Source organism: Ochotona princeps, chromosome 15 (assembly GCF_030435755.1).
Source record: "Ochotona princeps isolate mOchPri1 chromosome 15, mOchPri1.hap1, whole genome shotgun sequence".
Classification (NCBI taxonomy): domain Eukaryota; kingdom Metazoa; phylum Chordata; class Mammalia; order Lagomorpha; family Ochotonidae; genus Ochotona; species Ochotona princeps.
The window spans coordinates 392308-412677 of NC_080846.1; the positions used below are offsets into that span (position 1 = coordinate 392308).

At 63.3% G+C, this 20370-nt stretch overlaps 3 protein-coding genes across 9 annotated transcripts in view; all 3 read right to left on the minus strand.

Annotated features, from left to right (window-relative positions):
* Positions 1-534: 534 nt before the first annotated feature.
* TRABD (TraB domain containing) lies at positions 535-5918 on the minus strand. 4 transcript variants are annotated; one of them, XM_058673599.1, is made up of 10 exons: positions 5835-5918; positions 3373-3437; positions 3220-3298; positions 2674-2840; positions 2446-2586; positions 2161-2271; positions 1952-2091; positions 1692-1864; positions 1500-1611; positions 535-1343 (listed from the first exon to the last, which is right to left on the minus strand). In XM_058673599.1, the coding sequence occupies exons 2-10, from the start codon at positions 3403-3405 to the stop codon at positions 1193-1195; spliced, it is 1107 nt and encodes a 368-aa protein (XP_058529582.1). In that variant the 5' UTR covers positions 3406-3437; positions 5835-5918; the 3' UTR covers positions 535-1192. The 4 variants fall into 4 exon arrangements, with proteins under 4 accessions (XP_058529582.1, XP_058529580.1, XP_058529581.1 ...); XM_058673597.1 differs by having other exon boundaries at positions 535-1370; XM_058673598.1 differs by having other exon boundaries at positions 535-1370; positions 5817-5841.
* Positions 5919-8473: 2555 nt separating this feature from the next.
* PANX2 (pannexin 2) lies at positions 8474-12641 on the minus strand. Its single transcript, XM_004589413.2, has 3 exons — positions 12362-12641; positions 9378-10808; positions 8474-9201 (listed from the first exon to the last, which is right to left on the minus strand). Exons 1-3 carry the CDS (start codon positions 12585-12587, stop codon positions 8876-8878), a joined length of 1983 nt encoding a protein of 660 aa, XP_004589470.1. The 5' UTR covers positions 12588-12641; the 3' UTR covers positions 8474-8875.
* Positions 12642-17367: 4726 nt separating this feature from the next.
* MOV10L1 (Mov10 like RISC complex RNA helicase 1) overlaps positions 17368-20370 on the minus strand; it is a 60183-nt gene continuing 57180 nt past the window's right edge. For 2 of the 4 annotated variants that reach the window (XM_058673812.1, XM_058673810.1), the window contains 4 exons: positions 18449-18499; positions 17878-18015; positions 17639-17730; positions 17368-17512 (listed from right to left, as the gene is read on the minus strand). In XM_058673812.1, the coding sequence (XP_058529795.1) occupies positions 17509-17512; positions 17639-17730; positions 17878-18015; positions 18449-18499 (285 nt within the window). In that variant the 3' untranslated portion in view covers positions 17368-17508. Of the gene's footprint in view, positions 17513-17638; positions 17731-17877; positions 18016-18391; positions 18500-20370 lie in introns of all 4 variants that reach the window. The other 2 variants (XM_058673811.1, XM_058673809.1) reach the window with 1 other exon arrangement.

The window sequence follows — 20370 nt, forward strand, 5'->3', positions numbered from 1 at the left end:
TCTGGGGGACTCAGCCATACGGTGGACATCCGCCTCGCCCTGGCAGCTGGGCAGCCACTAAGCCCTCCTCCCTCTGCTGAGCTTGTCTCTGTGCCCTGGACAACTGTCCCTGCCCTTCCACCACTGCTCAGTCTCTTGGCCTTAACAGCACGGGAAGCAGCTCCCGGGCAGCCAGTGCCCACTGGGTGACACGGGCCTGGCCATGCCCAGTGGCCTTTCCCTTGTTCCCTCACCGCCCGCCTAGCCAGGCCTATGGATTGCAGCAATGCCACCTGGGCCTGTAGTGACAGGAACTGGGCCTGGGGCCAGCTCAGCAGTCCTGAGCCTCTTGTCCAGCCTGGGCGGCCAGTGAGAGCAGCAAGGGCCCCCAACAGCAGCCTGCACTCACTGGGTCATCCCAGCAGGGCTCAGCTGCTGGCCACAGCTGGACTTCCTAGCCACAGCCTGCCGTGTGAGCAGGAGTGCTGCATGTGGCCAGGGTTCTCGGCATCCCGCAGCTGTCCCCCAGGGAAGCCCATGGAACACACTTTGCCAAACAGGAGCTTCCAAAACTAGAATTTATTGGTTTCTGAGGCGCAGACAAAGCTCGGATGGGATTCACCTGCTGGGACTTGAGGGTTAACACAGGCCACCCCTGATCAGGGGCCCAGTGGGTGCTGGCTTGGGGCGGCCCCATGGGGGCACAGGAAGCAGACTCAGCCCTTCCGCCTGTACAGGCTGGGCTGGAGAGGTAGCCGAGGCCGCCCGAGGCCACCCCGGCCTCAAGCTGCCTTTGGGCTGCATACTTGCCCCACAGGGCTGCAAGCCCCCCAAGAACAAGACTGTCCCATCCAGGTTAAAGGTTGGCCCTGGCACCTGCTTCAGCTGTCTTTGAGTTTACAGTTACCTGAGTGAACGTTCAGACATTTAAAAGCCACATTGCAGTGTGCGGCTCTCCCACTTGCACCAGCCCAGGCCCAGAGCCCACAAGGCACAGTGAGGCGGGCCCAGCCACGAGCCCCTCTGCAGAGGGGGCTCACTGGGTCCTGATGCTGGGCGGGACCCTGCGGTGCCTGGGGAGGGGGCGCCGGGAACCCTGAGCTCACTCAGGCAAATCATCCTTTATTTGGGCCGTCTGGGAGGGGCACAGCAAGGCTTGGCCCGGACCCCCATGGGGGGTGGCACGGACCTCAGGTCTGCTGGCTGGGGGCCCTTACTGGCTGGGCCGGGTGGAGGTGGCCCTCTGGAGGCAGTGCTGGGCAGCGGGCAGCGACAGGACCAGGCTCATGGTGCGGCGGCCCATCCAGAACAGGCCGTAACCCAGCAGGCCGAAAAAGGCCGCCTTCACGGCCAGCCGGGACACTCTGCCGGAGATGGACGGCGGGGGGATGCTGGGGGAGGGATGGGTGATCTGGACCGGCTCCTCCCTCGGGGGCTCCCCGCCAGCTACGCTTGGCACCTCCCAACCCACCCCGGCCCAGCCTCCGAGGGAGCAAGGGGGCGGGACCCTGGGCACTCACCTCATGATCTCCTGGATGTTGAGATCTGCACGCCAGTTCTTCTCAATGCCAGGCACGTGGCCCATGCCCACGACACCCACCACCACAGAGGGAACACACTTCCTGGGTTCAGCTGTGGGGGATGGGAGGACGGTCAGCGTGGGGCCGGGGCCGGGCATGCGGGCATGCGGGGAACCCCGCCAGCGCAGTCACCCTCAGAGGCACGTGGCAGCTCGAGGCGCCGGGCAGCCTGCCGCAGCGTGTAGGTCAAGTAGATGTCGCGCTCCGCCACGATGGTGCGGTGCAGGTCTGGGAACTCGCCAATCATCTCGGCCATCATCTGCTCCAGCAGGTCCTTCTGCTTGCAGCGTTCCACGTCATCCTTGCTAGGGTCAGAGGGCGCCACTGAGCCAGCTGGGCTGGCCGTGCATGGCCCGTCCCCTTGGGCCCCTGGCTGCCCGCCCAGGCCGTACCTGACCGGATCTGACAGGAAGCACAGGCCCCAGGCCAGCTTGACCTTCTGCCAGAACGACAGCGCTGCAATGGCTCTCTGGAAGGTGACCGGGATGGGCCGGTCGCCCAGGTGGAACTTACAGAAGGGCACCCTGCTGGCCTGGAGCAGAGGCTGGGGTCAGCGCCATGGGGAGCCCTGGGCCCCTCCCAGGCCGTGCCCTATGCCCACCTCCTTGAAGGCTTCCCTGAATTCGCCGCCCGGGGCCATGCCCAGCTGCTCGGTAATGTGGGCCGACACCTTCAGCAGCAGCATCTGCATGAGGCCGGACATGAGCCCGTTCTGTGGGGGGACACACATCAGTGCTGGCCTCCTGCTGCCAGGACGACAGTGACCCCACCAGAGCTCGCACAGCACCTTCTGCACAGGGGTGCCCTGACGGACGCCAGCCCTTCCAGGGCCCCGAGTCCAACCCCCGTGGTTCCCGGACACTGCCCACTCCCGCCCTGTGCACACCTGCCGCACGGCCTGCTGCAGCTTCTGCAGGCTGACTTCCTTGGCCTCACGCAGCAGCGTCCGCTCGTCCATCTTGAGCATGGACACACGGTACTGGCACAGCTCCACGACCACCACGTCCGGCTGCACCTCCCGGATGGTCTGCAGGGGCCATGGCACGCCGCGCGTCAGCATGCTACCAGGACCTACAGGCCCCACCGGGGGCTCTGTGACAGCCCGCCAGCTCACCTTCACCACATCCCTCTTGCTGTCGTCACTGAAGTGGGCAGTGCCCACCACGTACACCAGGCTCCCGTCCTCAGCCACCAGCTGGGTCACGGTGCGTGGCAGGTTGGGCCGCTGACGCCGCCTCTTCAGTTTCATCTCCAGGAGCAGGTTGAAGGCTTCCATGTCAGCTGTGAGGACGGCAAAGGCCGCTGGGAGGGGTAGCCCTGCCTGGGCAACTTGTGGTGGGTACAACTTGGGCTATAGAGTGGCCGGCATGGTGGGCACATGCTGCCAAGGAGGGCAGTGAGACGGGGCTGCTGGACCAGCTGCCTGGGAGGTGCCCCTCACAGTTCACTCTAGCCAGGCTCTGACTCAGGGAAGTGCCCGAGCAGACAGCCAGTACCCACCTTCAGGTGGGTGAGGGGCCAGGGGCTGTAGTCAGGGTGGCTTCTGCTTGCCTCACCCAGCACCGCTAGGCTAGGGCCCTGGCCTCACAGGGCCTGTCCCATCTCCACCCATGCCTCCGAGGCTGGCACCAGCCAACGCATGCAGGCTGGGGGCACATACACAGACTCTGGGGGTCTCCAGCGAGCACCCTGGGCACCGACTCCGGAGGCCCTGACGTCACGACAGGTTCCATGTCAGCCTGAGGGTGGAGAGAAAGTTGCAGCAGGGCCTTGAGGCCCTGAGCGCCCGTGGGGTGCTCCCGGCCGCCCTCACCTCCTGGGGAGGCCGCTCCTCATCTCCTTCCATGGCTGGACGGTGTCTTGTCCCAGTAGGGTTGCCTGAGGAGACAGCACCTACTTCCTGACCCGCTGGGCCACCCACCAGCCTTGCTGCCCCCATGGCACAGGCTGTGGAGGTACAGTGTGCTCCTGGACACGGGGGGGCTGGACAGCCTAGCCCCCACATGTTCTCCATGTGATGAGTGCGTGGGGCCAGAGCAGCTGAGAACCAAGGTGATCAGGTCTGGACAGGCCACAGGGCAGAAGCCGCTCCAAGGAGACCCCTTCCAGCCACGGCAGCCCCGTGCAGGGCGAGCATGAGCCGGGCCGAGGCCTCGGTCTTCCCTAGCACTGGCCGCACACCCTGTCCCTCCCTGTGGTTCTTTCTGGAAGCTAAGTGCTCAGCACTGGAGTGAGGCCTTTCTGAGGACCAGGGGTGGTCTGAGCCTCCTGACCAGGCGGGAGTCAGAATCGCCAAGGCTGGCAGGGCACAGCTCAGCTGCCCCTGCTGAGTTGCCCCTGGGGTGAGGGAAGGGGTCAGAGGAGGGCAAGAGGCTTTGGTCCTGCAGACATGTGCTGCTGCCCGCCCTTGACGTGTGTGGGAAAAAGGAGGAAGGTGATACCATCTGTATATGTGGCGGTTACATGGCACTAGCTGGCTCCTCCAGCCAGCATCCAGCCAACGACCACATGACGTCCACACTTGCCCCTCACCTGCCCCCAGGAAGGAGCTCTCAGCGACTCAGAGGGGCACAGGATCCGTGGCTGGGGCACCTCGGGGTGAGTCAGTGCCCCGGCCCGGCATCTGAGACACACAGGCATGCCCAAAGCTGACCCACATGAGCATGGGCGGTCCCAGGGACTGGCCCAGGGCAGCCAAGCCTCAGCTGACCATGCTGCCCTGCAGGCTCATGTCCTCCCTGGCCTCCGGTGCCCAAGGCCAGCACCTGCGGCAGCTGGTCCTTGGGGGCCAGGCCCAGTGTAGGTAGGCTCACACCTGCCAGCCCGGTCAGCCAGCCAGCCGGGGCCCGCCCCCTAGTGGTGCGGTCAGCCCAGCAACAGGACTTGGCAACCCCAGAACCCGCCCAGCAGGCGGGCAGGAGACGCCCCGGAAGCAGAGTTCCCATTCAGGAGCCGAGGCAACACTGAAGCAACAGCAAAGCCTGCAGGTGGAGCGAATGGGAGGAGGCCACGTGTGCCCTGCTGCTTCCCTCCCATCCATTGCGGCCTGCCTGGGACACACCGTTCCTGTGGGGCCCTGGTGCCCGGTGCCAAGTGTGGGCAGCCTGCAGGGGCTCAGGATGGGTAGACACAGGGGTCAGGGAGTCAGGAGACAGGCAGTTCAGGTGCAAACGCGGAGCCCCATGACAGTCAGGCCCCACCAAGGTGGTGGCTCCGGGGGTCTCCCTGACTTTCCATGTCCATCCCTTACTGTCACCCCCAACTGTGGCGGGGACCCACCTCCTACCAGGCCTTCCCATCAACTAGACCCTGGCTGGAGCCGTGTGTCCTTGCTCAGCAGCTGGCACAGCCCCAGGAGCCAGGCAGAGCAGCCCCATGGGGGGTTATGGCCAGACAGCACAAGGTGTGCCTGGCTGGGACCCCTTGGCTGAGCCCCAGGGCCTGGGGCAGGGCCTGGCCAGTGCCTGGCCCCCAGCACCTGCCAGTGGGGACAACTGTCCCCAGCTAGGCAGACAGGGCCTCCTGCTGGGGCTGGGAACATCCTGCCCCTCCCCCGGGTTAGAATGGAAATACTGGCTTTTCCACAGCTGCACCCTCAGGAGAGTGCGTCCCCCGGTGTGGACAGCTGGCATCAGACCATGCAGGAGAGTGGGTACCAGCTGCTGGCTGCCCCCCAAGGCTGTGTGCAGCGGGGGCTGGGATGGGTGCCAGCCCCTGCCCACACCTGTTACCAGCTGGGCCCTGCAGGCTCTCCTCCTGCGGCCCCCCAGAGCTCAGCGAAAAGGCTCCACAAAGTTTTGGTAGCAAAGGGAGCCTGTGGACCCGGCTTTCCCAAGAAGTTGCCAGCGCACTCAAGTTTGGGATGAAGCTGGGGTGTGGAGCTCCGGCTGGCAGCCACTCCTGAGCCCACCCACACCCCGACTGGCGCCTGCCCGATTCCGGCCCAGCGCAGACCAGCTGGGGCACACCCGGGCACCCCTCCTGCAGCAGCAGCGAGAACCCCTCGCCCAAGGGTGCCACAGGGCCCTCCTGCTGACACGCGCCCGGGCCGGGACCCCTGGACGCTCCCACGCAGGGGGCCGCGGCGGCCCGCACCCCCAGGCCCGCGCGCTCACCGGGCGCCCCACGGACCGGGATCCCCGGATGCCCCCCGCGCGCTCACCGGGCGCCCCACGGACCGGGATCCCTGGACGCCCCCCGCGCACTCACCGGGCGCCCCGCACTCCCAGCCCGCACCCCCCAGCCCCGCGCGCTCACCGGGCGCCCCGCACTCACCCGGCCTCGAGCGGCCCCGCAGACCGGGGCGCCGGACGGGCCGGACGGGCCGGGGCGAGGCCGCGCGGCATGTCGGGAAGCGCGCCCGCCGGCGCCCCCGGGTCCTAGAGCGCGGCGGCGGCGCGGCAGGCAGCGCGGGTTCGAGCCCCGCCCGGCCTTGGGACCGCGCGCTCCGGGACTGTGGGGCCGGTGGTGCGGCATCCAGTGATACCTGCAATCCAACGGATTCTTGGGGGAGGGAGGGGACGCCGAGCTGGGTCCCTGGAGGACGCACAGGGGGTGGGCCTGAGGACCTTCCTGCAGCCACACAGAGAGGAAGGTCCCTGCCAAGTGCGCTCCGTGCTTTAGAGTAGCCGTTAGGCTGCAGCCACCCACAACATTAGGCCCTGAAGCCCCGAGGACTGGCCATTCACCACTGCCCAGCCTGAGGTCCCCTATGGCCACTGTGTCCTGCCCAGGCCTGGCTGAGGGTGGCTGCACCTGGCATCTTGGGCTGGGCTGCAAGAATTTCCCCCAAACAGGGCCCAGTGAGTTAGCCTAGTGGCTAAAATGTCCTCGCCTTGCACATGCCAGGATCCCATATGGGCACCAGTTCATGCCAGGATCCCATATGGGCACCAGTTCGTGTCCCAATGGCCCCCACTTCCCATCCAGCTCCCTGCTTGTGGCTGGGAAAGCAGTCGAGGACGGCCCAAAGCCTTGGGACCCTGCACCTGTGTGGAAGACCCGGAAGAGGCTCCTGGCTCCTGCCTTTGGATCAGTGCAGCTCTGGTCGCTGCGGCCGCTTGGACAGTGAATCATTGGACGGAAGATCTTCCTCTCTGTCTCTCTTGTATGTATATCTGACTTTCCAATAAAATTAAAATAAATCTTAGGAAAAAAATTCCCCCAAACAGGCCCAGGTGGAAGGTGGCCAGGTCCATGGGGTCACGGAGGTTCCAAGAGGAGAAGCCACCCACACACCACGGCCAGTAGGGGCGAGTCCCAGGTGGCCCAGGCCAACTTCCTGCCAAAGCACCTCTGTTCAGGCTGCTGTCCCGCTGGGCCAAGGACCATGGGCCAGGTAGGATGGCAGCTCACCGCACCTCAGGCTACTGGCTGTGGCACCTCCTCCTCTTCCACAGCCTTCCGAGATGCTGCCCGCAGTCCTGTCCCATCAAGGATGGTAACAGGGTGCCCTGGACCCCGGGCCTCAGCCCTAGCTGCACACGGATGCGGGTGAGTCACGGGGGCTGGCAGGATGTAGGGAGACGAACTCCAAGCACAGACGTGGGCGCAGGGTCAGGGCCAGCAGAGGAAAGCTGCAGGCTTGCTACAGGTGGTGGTCCTGGCCCTGGCCTAACACCGCCCTGAGGCATCCCTTGGGCTCCTGTGGTGCCCTTGGCCACTAGGCCTGGCCCATCTGTGTCCATTGATGGCCTGGCTGCCCAGGGTGCCTGAGGCAGTGCTGAGTGCTGGCAGGAGGGCAGGCTGGGACCTGTGAACTGCAGTGTTCACTCTGACACCACGGCCAGGGGCCTTGCTGCCCTGGGCAAGCCCTGACCAGCAGCTCAGGCCCACCTCCTGCACTGGCTCTCACATCCTGGGTCCCCACCTACCTGCCCTCATCACTCCAGGGTGGTCCAGCCCCACCAAGGCTTGTCCAGGTGGTCATTCCTGAACTGCTGACCCTGCCTCACCCCTTCCTTCCGGTGGAGACCCTGGCAAATGCTGCCCTCCCCATTCCCATCCACCTGAGGACTCTGCTGCCTCCCGGGGGCCCCTCTTCCAGGCACCTGTGAGGGACACTCCTCCCCCTCTGCCAACCCCGAGCCCCTGGCCTCAGCTGCCCCACTCCTGGGATGCAAGACTCTGTGGTCTGAGCAGGGACCTCGTGCTCTGCATGCCAGGAAACACCCTGTGCTACAAGCCCGGGGCCTGTGAACACCTCCAGGCTACATGGGGAGCCTGTAGATCCGCTAGCTCCCCAGTTCCAGGCAGCGAACCCCGACAGTTCCTAGCCCCAAGAGTCTGAGTGATGTCTCCACAGAGCCTGTGCCCTGAGCTGACCAGCCCCTGGAGGGACAGCACCTGTTGCACCTCCCTGTGGCCACGCCTGGAGTGACAGCTGCCTGTTGCACAGGGACCCTGGCAGTCACCTTGCGGTCCTGGGGATGAGAGGACAGGAGGGGACGGGGACACAGTTATCAGAATAGGATTTATTGATACACTCAGTGCTACCTTAATACTGCGTCACATGGCCATGTGGCTGAGGTAATAGGGGCAGGGCCAGCTGCCAGCAGGGCTCCCACAGGGAGGTGTGGGCCTGGCTGGGGCCCCAGGGGACATGGTTATTGCATTGGAGTTCCTCACTTGCACTCCGGCCCTTATGCCTTCTGTCCACAGCTGCTAATACACATTGCCCACTCACTACCATGCTCAGCCATGCTCACACACCTGCTCACGCCTGCTCACCCATGCTCAGGCTGGCTCACACACCTGCTCACCCATGCTCAGGCTGGCTCACACACCTGCTCACACACCTGCTCACACACCTGCTCACCCATGCTCACACACCTGCTCACCCATGCTCACACACCTGCTCACACACCTGCTCACCCATGCTCACACACCTGCTCACACACCTGCTCACCCATGCTCACACTTGCACTCTGTACATGTAGCTGCACCCATCTGCCTGTCTTCTACCTGTTCACAGCCCCCCTGCTTTGTGCCACACCCACCCAGGTCTCCTGATGATAAATATGCTCATTAGTTACAGTAACATAGTAAAACAAAATGTGTCAGGCTACAGGGAGAAAGTGCACATTGAACTGGTCCCAGGGTGGCGCTTGGCTCTGCCACCAGGTATCCAATTCCTGCAGGGAGGAGCTGAGGGGGACCCTGGGGCAGACCCTAGGTCAGGGCAGTGGAGCTGGGGTCCAGCAGCCTCCTGCCACCATCCAGGTCCAGGACAAAGTCAGCTACAAAAATAAACTCTTGGTCCCACTTCAGCACCGACAGCCAAGAGCCCCTGGCACGGGTTGCGGCCGGCAGGGCCCTCAGAACTCCACCGTGCTCACCACTGTTCTGGGCTCGTCAAAGGTGGCGATGAGCAGCTGCTGTGGTGGCGGCAGGGTGATGAGGTCGCTCATGTCTGGGGGTGCGCGAGGTCCCCCTTCTTCCTCCTCCCGGGCCTCGTACAGTGTGCTGATGTGCAGCAGGGGGTGGGTGGCGTTGCGGCTCAGCATGGTGAGGGTGTCGGTCTTGCTCAGGCCGGCGGGTGACAGAGAGGCCGCAGGGGGGGCGGTGGGGGGCGAGCAGACGTGGAAGGGGTCCCCGGGGGGCTCCGCAGGGAATGGCAGCTCCTGCTCGGGGAGTGCAGCATCTGTGGGTGGAGAGCACAGGTCAGCCAAGGCCCTCTGGTCAGTCACCCTGCCCACCGAGTCAGAACCTCCCCTCCTCTTTTGGGCTCTCAGGGTTCCACCCACGTCAACCGCCCTGCCCACGTGTCCCAGCACCACCACCGCCGCCCTGCCCCGGGCGCACCCCTAGGCTCCCCACCTTTGGTGGGCGCGGTGGCCAGGCCCAGCCCCCGCTCCTCGGCCTGGGACAGGAAGCCGCCTTCCTGGCTGCGGGAGGCGGGCAGCGCGGCGGGCGCAGGCTCGGCCTTGGGTTTCTTGGGGCCCAGGATGTAGGGGTGCACATCCAGGGAGAAGTGGCGCGCGTGCTTCTTGTCGGGCGCAGGCGCCGCCTCACCCCCGGCGCCGGCCCCACCGCCACCCTTGTAGTGGTGAGTGGCCCGGGCGCCGGCGTCCAAGAGCGGGGCGATGAGCGTGTCCGTGGTCTTCCTGCGCACCGGCTTGGGCTTCTCGGCCTTGGCACTGTCCACGCGCGCCACGGCCGGCGGCTCCCGGAAGGGCTGCGGCAGCGGGTTCCCGGTCGGGATCCACTTCATCTTGCGGCGCGGCCGCTTGACCACCGGCGGCTCGGCCGAGCCGTCGGGGTCGGCGGGGTCGGCGCTGGGGTCGGCGGTCTGCACGGCCGCGTCGCGCACGGTGGGCGTGGCGTCGTGGTTGGACTGGGCCAGCGCGGCCAGCAGCTGGCGCACCACGTGGTCGTACATGAGGTCGCTCTCGTTGGTGATGAAGTCCAGGCGGTTGAGCGACTTGATGTGGTCGCGGTTCTCGTCGCAGAACATGGCCAGGATGTTGATGTCGCAGAACTGTGAGCGGCGCCACTGGCGACGCGTCTTGATGCCCACCTTGTGCAGCTTGTCGAAGATGAAGTTGCTCTTGCGGAAGATGAAGAGGTGCACCAGGTTGACCAGGATGACCAGGTTCATGAAGCAGAGCAGCACGATGTCCACGCCCGCGATGATGCGCTGCAGCTGCACCGAGGGCAGTTTGCAGCTGACGTGCACGGCGGGCGCGGCGCCCAGCGCGCAGGTGAAGGCGTTCTGCTTCTGCGTGGCATAGTAGGTGCACAGGTAGGAGATGGGCAGCGCGCTCAGCAGCAGGATCAGCACGTGCCGCGCCAGGTACAGCTTGGCCAGGAAGTTGCTGCGGCCGCGGCGCTCCAGGTACTTCTCGAACAGGTTCTGCTCCGGGCTCTTCTCCTTCTCGGCGTTCTCGATGATCTCGCGCTTCTCGCGCTCGGTGATGCCCGGCCCCTTGGACTGGATCTGCTTCTCGATTTTGGGAGCCCGGCCCTCGGCCGCCCGGTGGTAGCAGTTGTCGATCTCCTGCAGCAGGAAGTTGAGCTCCGAGGTGAGCCGCGTGGAGGCCAAAAACTCCCAGCCCAGCGCCGGCACGTACATGACGGCGGCAAAGGCCAGCAGTGCGTAGGGTAAGAACTTGTGCTCAAACAGCGAGGGCCACAGGCTGGCATCCACGCCGGGCAGGGCATCCCGCAGCTCCGTCCAGCAGTAGCCGCGGGCGTACAGCGCCTGGTCGCGGGTGAAGTTGTGTGGGGTGTAGCAGTAAATGGGCTCCTCTGGGGACAAAGAGGAGACAAGGGCTGGGGGAAGGGCATGGACCAGGCCCCCATCTGCCCAACTCCTCCGCCTGGGCCCTGAGCTGACCACAGCGTGCCTGGGTGAAGGGCATGGGCCAGGGTCAGACCCTGAGCTGGCCCTGGGCTCCGCCTGCAGCACAGCTGGATCCAGGCCTGGCTGCATGCGTGTCCTGCCTCCCTGTGCCATCACCCTAAATTGGTGTCCTGGATAAGCAAAGGGGACATGCAGGGAGGACTTCCTGGGCAGTCTGCCATGGCCCCCACTTGCTGAGAGCCCAGGCTCACCCACAGTGGCCTGCAGGCAGAAGGACACTCAGAATCCTGGCGTATGATCCCTGATGGACTCTTGACGGAGCTGCTGCTTCCTGGAAGTTGTCCGAGCTGAGCTGGCATGTGTCCTGGGGGAGCCTGGCTGGGGACCTGGGGGTGGCTGGGGCCACCAGCTAGAGCCCTGGCAGACAGTTTCCTGTCCCACACCTGATGGGGTCATCAGTCCTGAATCCACAGGCAGCAGCAAACCTGGGAGGCCTCCAGCAGCCCCACCCCAAGACAGGGCTTCCTCAGAGACTTTCCAGCGAGCTTCCCCGGCACCTGGTGCCCACCAGCTACTGCTCTGAGGCAGGGCCTTTCCATGTGGGGTGAAGTGGGGAGTGCTGGACCCTCCCCACTACAGCAGTGGGCCTGGTGTGGCAGGGTGGAATGCAGGTTCTCTGTCCTGCTCTGCCTGTCTGGGGATGGCTGTGTCCCCCAGGAAGGACATGTTCCCGTGCCCCAACAGCCCTGTGGTACTGGAATTACAGTCTGTGCAGGATAATTGTGGGGGTAGCGAGGTTTGGAGGGATATTCCCTGAGCGGTGTCCCGAGCCGCAGCCTCCACACCCGCAGTGGAATGCTGAGGGAGATGACATGGAGGTGGGGACACAGTCCCAGGCCAAGGAGTCCGTGGTCACTAGGAGGCCCTTTCGAGCCACCTGATTAGTGCAACTTTGCTGCTGGGACCACATGAGAGCCAGCCAGCCACTCCACACCCAAGTCAGCGCATGCTCACGCTTGCCTGCAAGTGCCTGGTCCTGCCTGGACAAGTGTCCAGCCCTGGCCACTGATAACCTAGTGTCCAGGCTACAGTGACCCCCAAAAGGCTTGTGACGGTGGAGCCCGAGCCAAGAATGCCCTGGCAGAGCAGCAACCCCATGCTCTTTGGAGGGCGCACAGAAGTTCTTCAGCCCAGGTCCAGGAAGGCGCCCACTCCGTCTGCCTCCTGCCTCCCTGCCTGGCTCTTCCCCTGCCCAGGTCACTCTCACCAGCCGGCCCCAGCCAGCCTCCCCATCCTCTTCCGGCTGCACAGACCTCCCGTTCCCGCCCACGCAGGGGCGGGGAGGGCAGGCGCCGCTCCCAGGGTGGCGAGAGGGCCCTCTCTCTCCTGCGGGAAGCCGCAGGGCCTCGTCATTGCAGTTGCTGGCCCTCACCTGGCCACTCGGCCAGTCCGTGACGCCTCGCTGTGGACACCTGCGGAGCCGCGCGCGCCGTCTCACCTGCGAAGTTCTTGGTGAAGACCAGGGTGACCAGCAGTATGGGCACGAGCACGGTCCCCATGGTGACCACGCGGTCGAATGGCAGCTCTAGCTTCAGCGGCAGCAGCAGCGCGGCCAGCGCGCCCGCCTTGTCGTCCTGCGTGCCCGGCAGGATCAGCTCCCGCAGCTTCTCGCCCGCCAACAGCGCGGTCGCCATGTCCGCCGACTGCTCCAGGAGGTGGTGCATGGGGTGCGCGGGGCGCGGCCCGCGAGCGGCGGGGACCGAGCGGCGGCGGGGGGCGCGGGCCTGCGGCGCGGGCGGCTAGGCTCGGCCACCCCCGCGGACGGGGGTCGGCCGCCGGCAGCGCGGGGTGCGGGGCGGCCGCCTCCCCTGCTGCCCCGGCCCCGCGCCGGGCGTCCCTGGAGGCGGGGGCGCGGCCGCTCGGCGTGGGGGGGCTGTTTACCTGCGGCGGCTCGGCGGCGTGGCTCCGCCCCCTCCCGCCACGCAGATGCGGCGCGGGTGATGACTTCGCAAAAAATAAATAAGAAAACAATAAAAATGAATCGAGCGAAGTGAACGCTTGAAGAGCAGCTGCGCTTCTCGCAAGCAATCCCCTAGAGCGCGGCCTGCGGGGCGCGTCCCTTGCTTGCGGGGGTCGTCTCCCCCGAGGCTCTCACGGTCCCTGGGTGTGGCCAGCACGGGCTGGGGGCCCCCGCTCGCCCAGCTCTGCCGCAACTACACCCCCGCATCCCTCGGGTGCGCCTCCTGCCGTAGCCAGCACCGCCGCTCGGCCCGCTCAGCTCCCGACCCGTGGGCCGCAGTGCGACCGTGCGACGTTGGGCGCGGTCCGGGACTTCATCCGCAGAGGACGAGGACGCGCGGCCCAGCTCTGTGCAGCCTTCTGCCCAGGCCTCCACCTCATCCAGTGTCCCCTTGCATGGCTCAGCACCCACGTAAAGCCGGCGCCCCTGGGAGACCCCCAACCCACAGTGACCTGGACGAGGCCACTTTTAGGCCGCAGCGAGACTGCTTTCAGCCAACGTGGGCTGATAGTCCCCTGGTCTATGCGGGGGTGTAGTCCCCTCGTGGGGTCATCCCTAGCTCCGGGAGCAGTCACCTTTGTTGCTGCGTGTTTGCATGCCCTTTGGGATAGGGGTGCACTGTCCTGGTCTCCCCCCACTTGCTCCGCATTCTACAAGGAAAGGGATTCGATATGGTACCACTCACCTCACCCTTTTTACATCCTGCCTCAGGCCACTCTCCCCAACCTAAGCCGTCCCACACTGAGGCCATGGGGTGAGGGCCCAGTTCAACTTCCAGTTCCAGCCTCCTGCCCGAGCCACCCCAAGGAGGCAGGTGACAGCTCAAGCACTTGGCCTCCTGTCCCTCCGCTGGGAGACCAGGATGGCGCTCCTGACCAGGCCCAGCCCACCCGGGCTGTGGTGGGCACTTGGAGAGTGACCAAGAGTGGAAGCGAAACAGAAATGAAACAGACGCTGGTATTTCTGTTCACTCAGCTCTTTCGTGTTCACAGTGGTGGTCTTATGGGTTCCCAGGTACTTTCGGGACACCCTTTGGCTTCTGTGGCAGCTGGCACTGTGAGGGCCCCGGGTGGCTGTGAACTTGGCGCTGTCATCCTCACTTGGCAGCCTCCACCCTGGCGGCCCCGTGTGTCCTTGGGCACAGGTGGACCAGACCTGTGCAAGACCCCCACGTGGGAGAGGGTGTCACAGTCCCTCAGCTCAAGACCACCATGCTGTGATGCCTGGTGCCAGGTCTGCGCAGCACATCAGCAGTGCCCCACTGGAAGGCAGCCCTTGGATCCTGACCGCAGAACCACAAGGTGGACCACAGGTGCTGCCCCACAACTGCCAGGCAGTTCCGAGGCTGTGACCCTGCAAGCTCCCCCTCCTACAGTGCCTGTGCAGGATACCAGGAAGCAGGCTAGCGTGGAGTTGGACCCCTTGCTGCCAGCTGTTCCAGTGCCCAGGACACTCTGCTCCAGCTTCAGCCCCAGGCACAGAGCCTGACTGTGCTTTCAGGGCCTCTTCCTGGGGGTTCTGTGAGCACTGCCCAGGAGCTGCCCTCATTCAGGTCTGGAGGTCCCCAGCTACACGGGCCTCCGGGTGGGCAGCAGCTCATGCCAGGCCATGCAGTGCTGGGCACCCGGCAATCTATGGAGCTGGCACGCAGCTGCTGCCAAGGCAGAGCCACAGGGAAGGCATCTATGCGGGTACCGTGGAACTGTCCCTCTTTGGCCATCTGTCCCCTTTTCTCCATCCTCTCGTCCATCTGCCAGATCAACTGCAACTTCAGGGCCTTGCAGAGGGGAAGAGATTGTGGGGAGTGGGCACTGAAGTGAGGGTAAGGTCAGTCAGGACTGGGCATCTTGGGGAAGCTTCTGGAAGGCCTGAAACTTTCATGGTTGCTGACAGGCATGCTCCCCCAGGGAGCCTCCACAGCAGAGTCCTTGAGGTCTGCGCAGCCGCCAAGGCGGAGGGAACTTCCTGCTGTGTCCTTGAGCACACTCTGGGCTCCACCAGACATGCCAAGCAGTGTCATTAACTTCCAGGTGCCGTGTCCCTCCTTGTGCCCCACAAGGGTAGCTCTGTGCTAGGCTTCTGCTGGGTAAGATCTCAACGAGGAAGCAATCCCACCCATACCCCAGGCACCCTGGCAGGGAAGAGAGCTCCTTACTGAGGTTCTGCAGGGAAGAGTCAAGCTCCCTGGTCCCCCACCCCTTCCCGGGCTCCTGTGCTCAGACACCTGGCCTTGGGCAGCCCATGAGGACTTCCTGCCCAGAGTCCCTTGTGGACCCTGTGGCAGGGCCAGTTATGCTGGGGTGGACGCTGTTCCGTGCTGGGCTGGAAACTACTGCTCATCCCAGAAATGCTTGCGAACTTCACCTGTGCACTCATGTAACTTTAGCAGTGATGGGAACATGGGACCCACAACTCAGCAAGCACATGTTCCCCAGGCCCCTCAAGTGTACAGGAAGGGTGGCCATGAGGCCACGCCCTGCTCCATCCAGTGTGCTCTAACCACTGTTGTGAAGCCTTGTAGGGAGTACTGGGGCTGGCGCTGGGGCACAGTGGCGAGCCCACCGCTAACAGCAGCATTGCTCCTGTGGCCAGCCCAGCTCCCTCATGCCCCTGGGGAAGCACCGTAAGATGTTCAAGAGCTGGCCCAGCCCCTCTCCTTCCTGGGAGGCAGTGGCAAACCAGAGCTCCCTCCAGGCTGAGGGCTGCGTCCTGAGGCGCTGTGACTGGAAGCTGGGTCCTCCAGCCTCTGTGACCAGCACATGTGTGCCTGAGGGGACAGGGCATCTCATGTACAACAGGATGCCCCTGCTGGAGTGGGGGCAGCCACCGCTGGAAAACAGCCAGCCAGAAGTCGGGGGGGGGGGGTGACCTGCCAGGGCCAGTACAGTCTGAGGCAGGGGCGGGTGTGGACAAGCCTGCCCCAGCTGTCTGTGGCGTATGCACATGTACTGTACATGGCAGCATTCACAGCCATCCTGACCAAGGCTCTTGTCCTGGCTGATCCAGGTGGATGCCAGTGGGCAACCATGGCCTGTGGGCATCATGGAAGAACAGGGCCCTGCAGCACCACTTGTGGCAGCCACGCGCTTGCCAGCTGTCCGCTGATTTGGGCTCAGCCCTTCCTGATGCGCAAGGGCATGGCAGGAGTGTCCAGGTCAGCTCATGTACACTGGGCAGGGCAGGAGTGCCCAGGTCAGCTCTTCATGTACACTGGGCAGGGCAGGAGTGCCCAGGTCAGCTCCTCATGTACACTGGGCATGGCAGGAGTGCCCAGGTCAGCTCCTCATGTACACTGGGCAGGGCAGGAGTGCCCAGGTCAGCTCCTCATGTACACTGGGCAGGGCAGGAGTGCCCAGGTCAGCTCCTCATGTACACTGGGCAGAGCAGGAGTGCCCAGGTCAGCTCCTCATGTACACTGGGCAGGGCAGGAGTGCCCAGGTCAGCTCCTCATGTACACTGGGCAGGGCAGGAGTGCCCAGGTCAGCTCCTCATGTACACTGGGCAGAGCAGGAGTGCCCAGGTCAGCTCCTCATGTACACTGGGCAGAGCAGGAGTGCCCAGGTCAGCGCCTCATGTACACTGGGCAGGGCAGGAGTGCCCAGGTCAGCTCCTCATGTACACTGGGCAGGGCAGGAGTGCCCAGGTCAGCTCCTCATGTACACTGGGCAGGGCAGGAGTGCCCAGGTCAGCGCCTCATGTACACTGGGCAGGGCAGGAGTGCCCAGGTCAGCTCCTCATGTACACTGGGCAGGGCAGTACAGCTTTTCACATACAGCTGGGCTTGCATGCATTCCTCGGCTGGCAACCCTGGGACAGGGCACTCTCATGGGGGTGCTGCTTGCAGGACCCCGCTTCTTCCTCACTCATGCTCCTCGGAGGTTGGCCCGAGGCACCCTCAAGCTTTCCCCTCCTGAAATTGAGTCTGGGAGAGGGTGCACCCCAGCTCTCTAGAGAACCCGCCAGGCCACTGCACAGTGAGGTAACGGGCAGGACTGAGCTGCAGCCCCTTGCCCAGCCTCTCTCAGCTCAGCAGTGGCCCTGCCTCCTACCCGATCCATCCCCAAGATGAGGGGGATTTGCCCCCGGGCCTCCTCAGCTGTGTGACCTGTGGCTGATGTTGCTGCAGGCTGTGCGTGGCAGCATGGAGCTGCTCGGCCCAAGGACGGGACATTTGCTGCCCTGGAGCATGGCACCCTGAGAAGCCCCACTCCCCCTCAGAGCTCAGGACTTCTGTCCACATGGGCATGGATGGGTCTGCTCTGGGACCTGGGGAGCAGCACAGGACAGGGAGGACAGTGGAGTTGTCTCCAAAGTGGTGGTCAGCAGGGGTCAGAGGCCACGACACAACACACTCCCCGTCTCAGGTGGACAGGTAGCTGGATCCTGGAGGGTTTATTCTAGCAGAGGAGGGGGTGGCAGTGACTGCCCAGTGGCAGGAGCAGGCTCGAGTGAGTCAGTCAGTGGTGGGAGTCAGAGGCTGGGCAGACCGGGGCCCTGCGAAGGGCCAGGACCTCTGTGGAGTCCAGCAGCCCTGTGTCAGGCGCACATCTCCAATCGTCACACACTGAGCACAAGTCCGGCTTCTGCCCAGCTGGTCCATGGCTCCAGGTGCTGTTGGCTGGCCATCAGCTGCAGGAAGAGAATGGAGCGGCACTGAGGCGGGCTCCCTGCGAGTGTCCCCACAGGAAAAGGAGGCTGACACCCTCCCGGGGGACAAGTGGATTTGCAGGAGAAGGGGACAGTCCCCGCACTCACGTCTGCAGAGCCTGCAGCTCGGGAGGAAGGTTGCACCCAGTGTACACGCCGTTGGTGATGCTGTACTCCAGCAAGGCACCAAAGCAGGGGTCCTAGGGAGGGCCACACGGGCCAGGCATTCAGTGAGGGAAATGCTGCAGCTCTTGGAGCCAGGCCCGACTCTGCAGACAGAGCGCAGAGCTCAGTTCTTGAGGACCTGGACCGCCCCCCACGGGCCATGCCACACACAGTGAACTCACTCTGACAAGCACGTGAGGATTCCCTAAGACAATCAGCAAAGCTTTGGGTCTGGTGATGGCCACGTTGAACCTCTTTGAGTTGGACAGGAAGCCCAGGAAGTAGCGGTCATCCTCGAACCTGTCTTCACTCGAGCGGACCTGAGAACCACACGTGAGTGTAGGTGGCATGGAGCTGTCCTGGCATGGACACAGCAGCAGGGCCACACTGGCCAGCAAGAACCAAGGCCTTGTGTTCTAGCATGTTCTAAATCACCTGCACTGTTCCACCGAACCAAGACCAAGAAGACAAGGGTCAGTGTGGGGTGCTCCCCGGCTGTGGGAGCCTTGGGGCCTCGACACCCGAGACCGCCTTCTCGACATGTTCGTTTCTTCCTCTTGACCCCTTCCCGCCTCCTCATCTCTCCTCCTGTGGCTCCTTCTCACGGTGGCTTCCAGGAGCCACGGCCCAGGCGTCCACCCAGACCCCGAGCCCAGGACACAAAGAGCTGCCTGAGCAGGCCAGCTGGGTCCCCACCGTGGAAATGATGATGACCAGGAACTCCTGCCCCTGGAACTCTTCCACTGACCCCACTTTTATGTCCACCAAGTCCACATTCCGCAACAGGATTTTGATTTTCTCCACCTTCAAAACAGAAAAATAAAGCTTAGAGATTTAACAGTACAAATCTGGTCCTGAAATCAAGCATCAATTGATGCATGGGGCTGGTGTGGTGGTGTGATAGGCTAAGGTTCTGCCCACCCTCTGGCATCCACATGGGCACTGGCTCCTGTCCTAACAGCTCCACTGCTGATCCAGGTCCCCACTTGTGGCTGGCACAGCAGCACAGGATGGCCCAAAGCCTTTGGTCCCTGCACCCACGTGGAAGACCCAGAAGAAGCTCCTGGTTCCTGGCTTTGGACTGGCTCAGCTCCGGCTGCTGCTGCCATTTGTGGAGTTAACCAGTGGATGAAGATCTCTGTCTCTCCCTCTAATTCTGCCTTTTAACTAAATAAATAAGTAAACAAACAAATAACAAAAAGCCCTGTGATGTACAAGGACTGTGCGCATGTCCACAGCACTCAAGGGAGTTGGCAGTGACCAGGAGGAAACAGTCCCAACTCATGGGCGGTATGTGGCCAGCGGAAGATGCATTTAGAAGCCGGGTCTCCTCCAGGATCAGGCCTCCTGCAACGCTGGACAGCCTCCGGGCAGCCGATGCACCTTCTACTTAGGACACTTTAGTCCACACTGGGCTTATCTGGATGGTACCCCTCCTCCATGAAGCGCACCTGTCACTGGACAGAAACCCGTGCAGAGCTTCAGCAGGCTCGACACAGTGCTGGGGGGTGGCAGTTGCGGTGCCACAGGGTAGCGACTTCCCACACCAGAGTATCACTTCCCACACCAGAGTATCACTTCCAGTGTCCATTGCTTTGCTCCCAGTCCAGCTCCTGCTGATGCACCTGGGAAGGCAGCGGAGGACGGCCTGATGGCTTAGGTGTTTGCCAACCACGTGGAGACCTGAACAGTTCCAGGCTCCTGCCTTCCACCTATTCCAGCCTTTTCAAGTAAATAAATCTTTTTTTTAAATTTTATTTTTGGGGCCTGGTGCCATGGCCTAGTGGCTAAAGTCCTCGCCTTAAATGCGCTAGGATCCCATATAGGCGCTGGTTCTAATCCCGACAGCTCCACTTCCCATCCAGCTCCCTGCCTGTGGCCTGGGAAAGCAGTCGAGGATGGCCCAAAGCCTTGGGACCCTGCACCCGTGTGGGAGACCTGGAAGAAGTTCCTGGCTCCCGGCTTCGGATCAGCGCAGCACCGGCCATTGCAGTCATTTGGGGAGTGAATCATCGGACAGAAGATCTTCCTTTCTGTCTCTCCTCCTCTCTGTATATCTGACTTTGTAATGAAAATAAATCTTTTTTAAAATTTTATTTTTGGATGATTTTTACATAGTTGATTAGGACGCAAAGGGTCAAGGGCTAGAGGAAAGTGGGTAAGACCATTGTTTCCACATTCTGTTTTCCTTCCTGTATCTGGGGGAAGAGGAGAGACAAACGGAGAAGCACACTCAGCCTCCCACCCATCCCAGGGTCCCCGCTGTGGGGAACGTTCCTAAGGTACTGTTCAAGTGGTTTCAATAGCACCAGTTCTGAATTGCTGCCGATCCCGTCCCTCCAAGCATGATGAAGCCTCTCCTGGATCCACTGGCTGCAGAGTCTACCTTAGAGTCTCCGTCTGCCCAGACATTCCCTGCCAGTGCTTGGATGGGCTAGTTGATCACTTCGTTCTGTCCTCCTTCCTCTGTTGTGGTGCCAGGTGTCCTCTGCAGGCTCCAATGTCCTGCCATATCCTCCATGTGCACCTGGATGTGCTGTCCACTGCTCTAAGCCATTGAGGATGCCCAGCTGTGACACATGCACTGCACAGCCAGACCATGGGTTGTCACCTAAATCAGCCTACGCACACACTGGTAGTTGTAATTGCTGGGTCAGTTCTGTCTCCAACCCCAT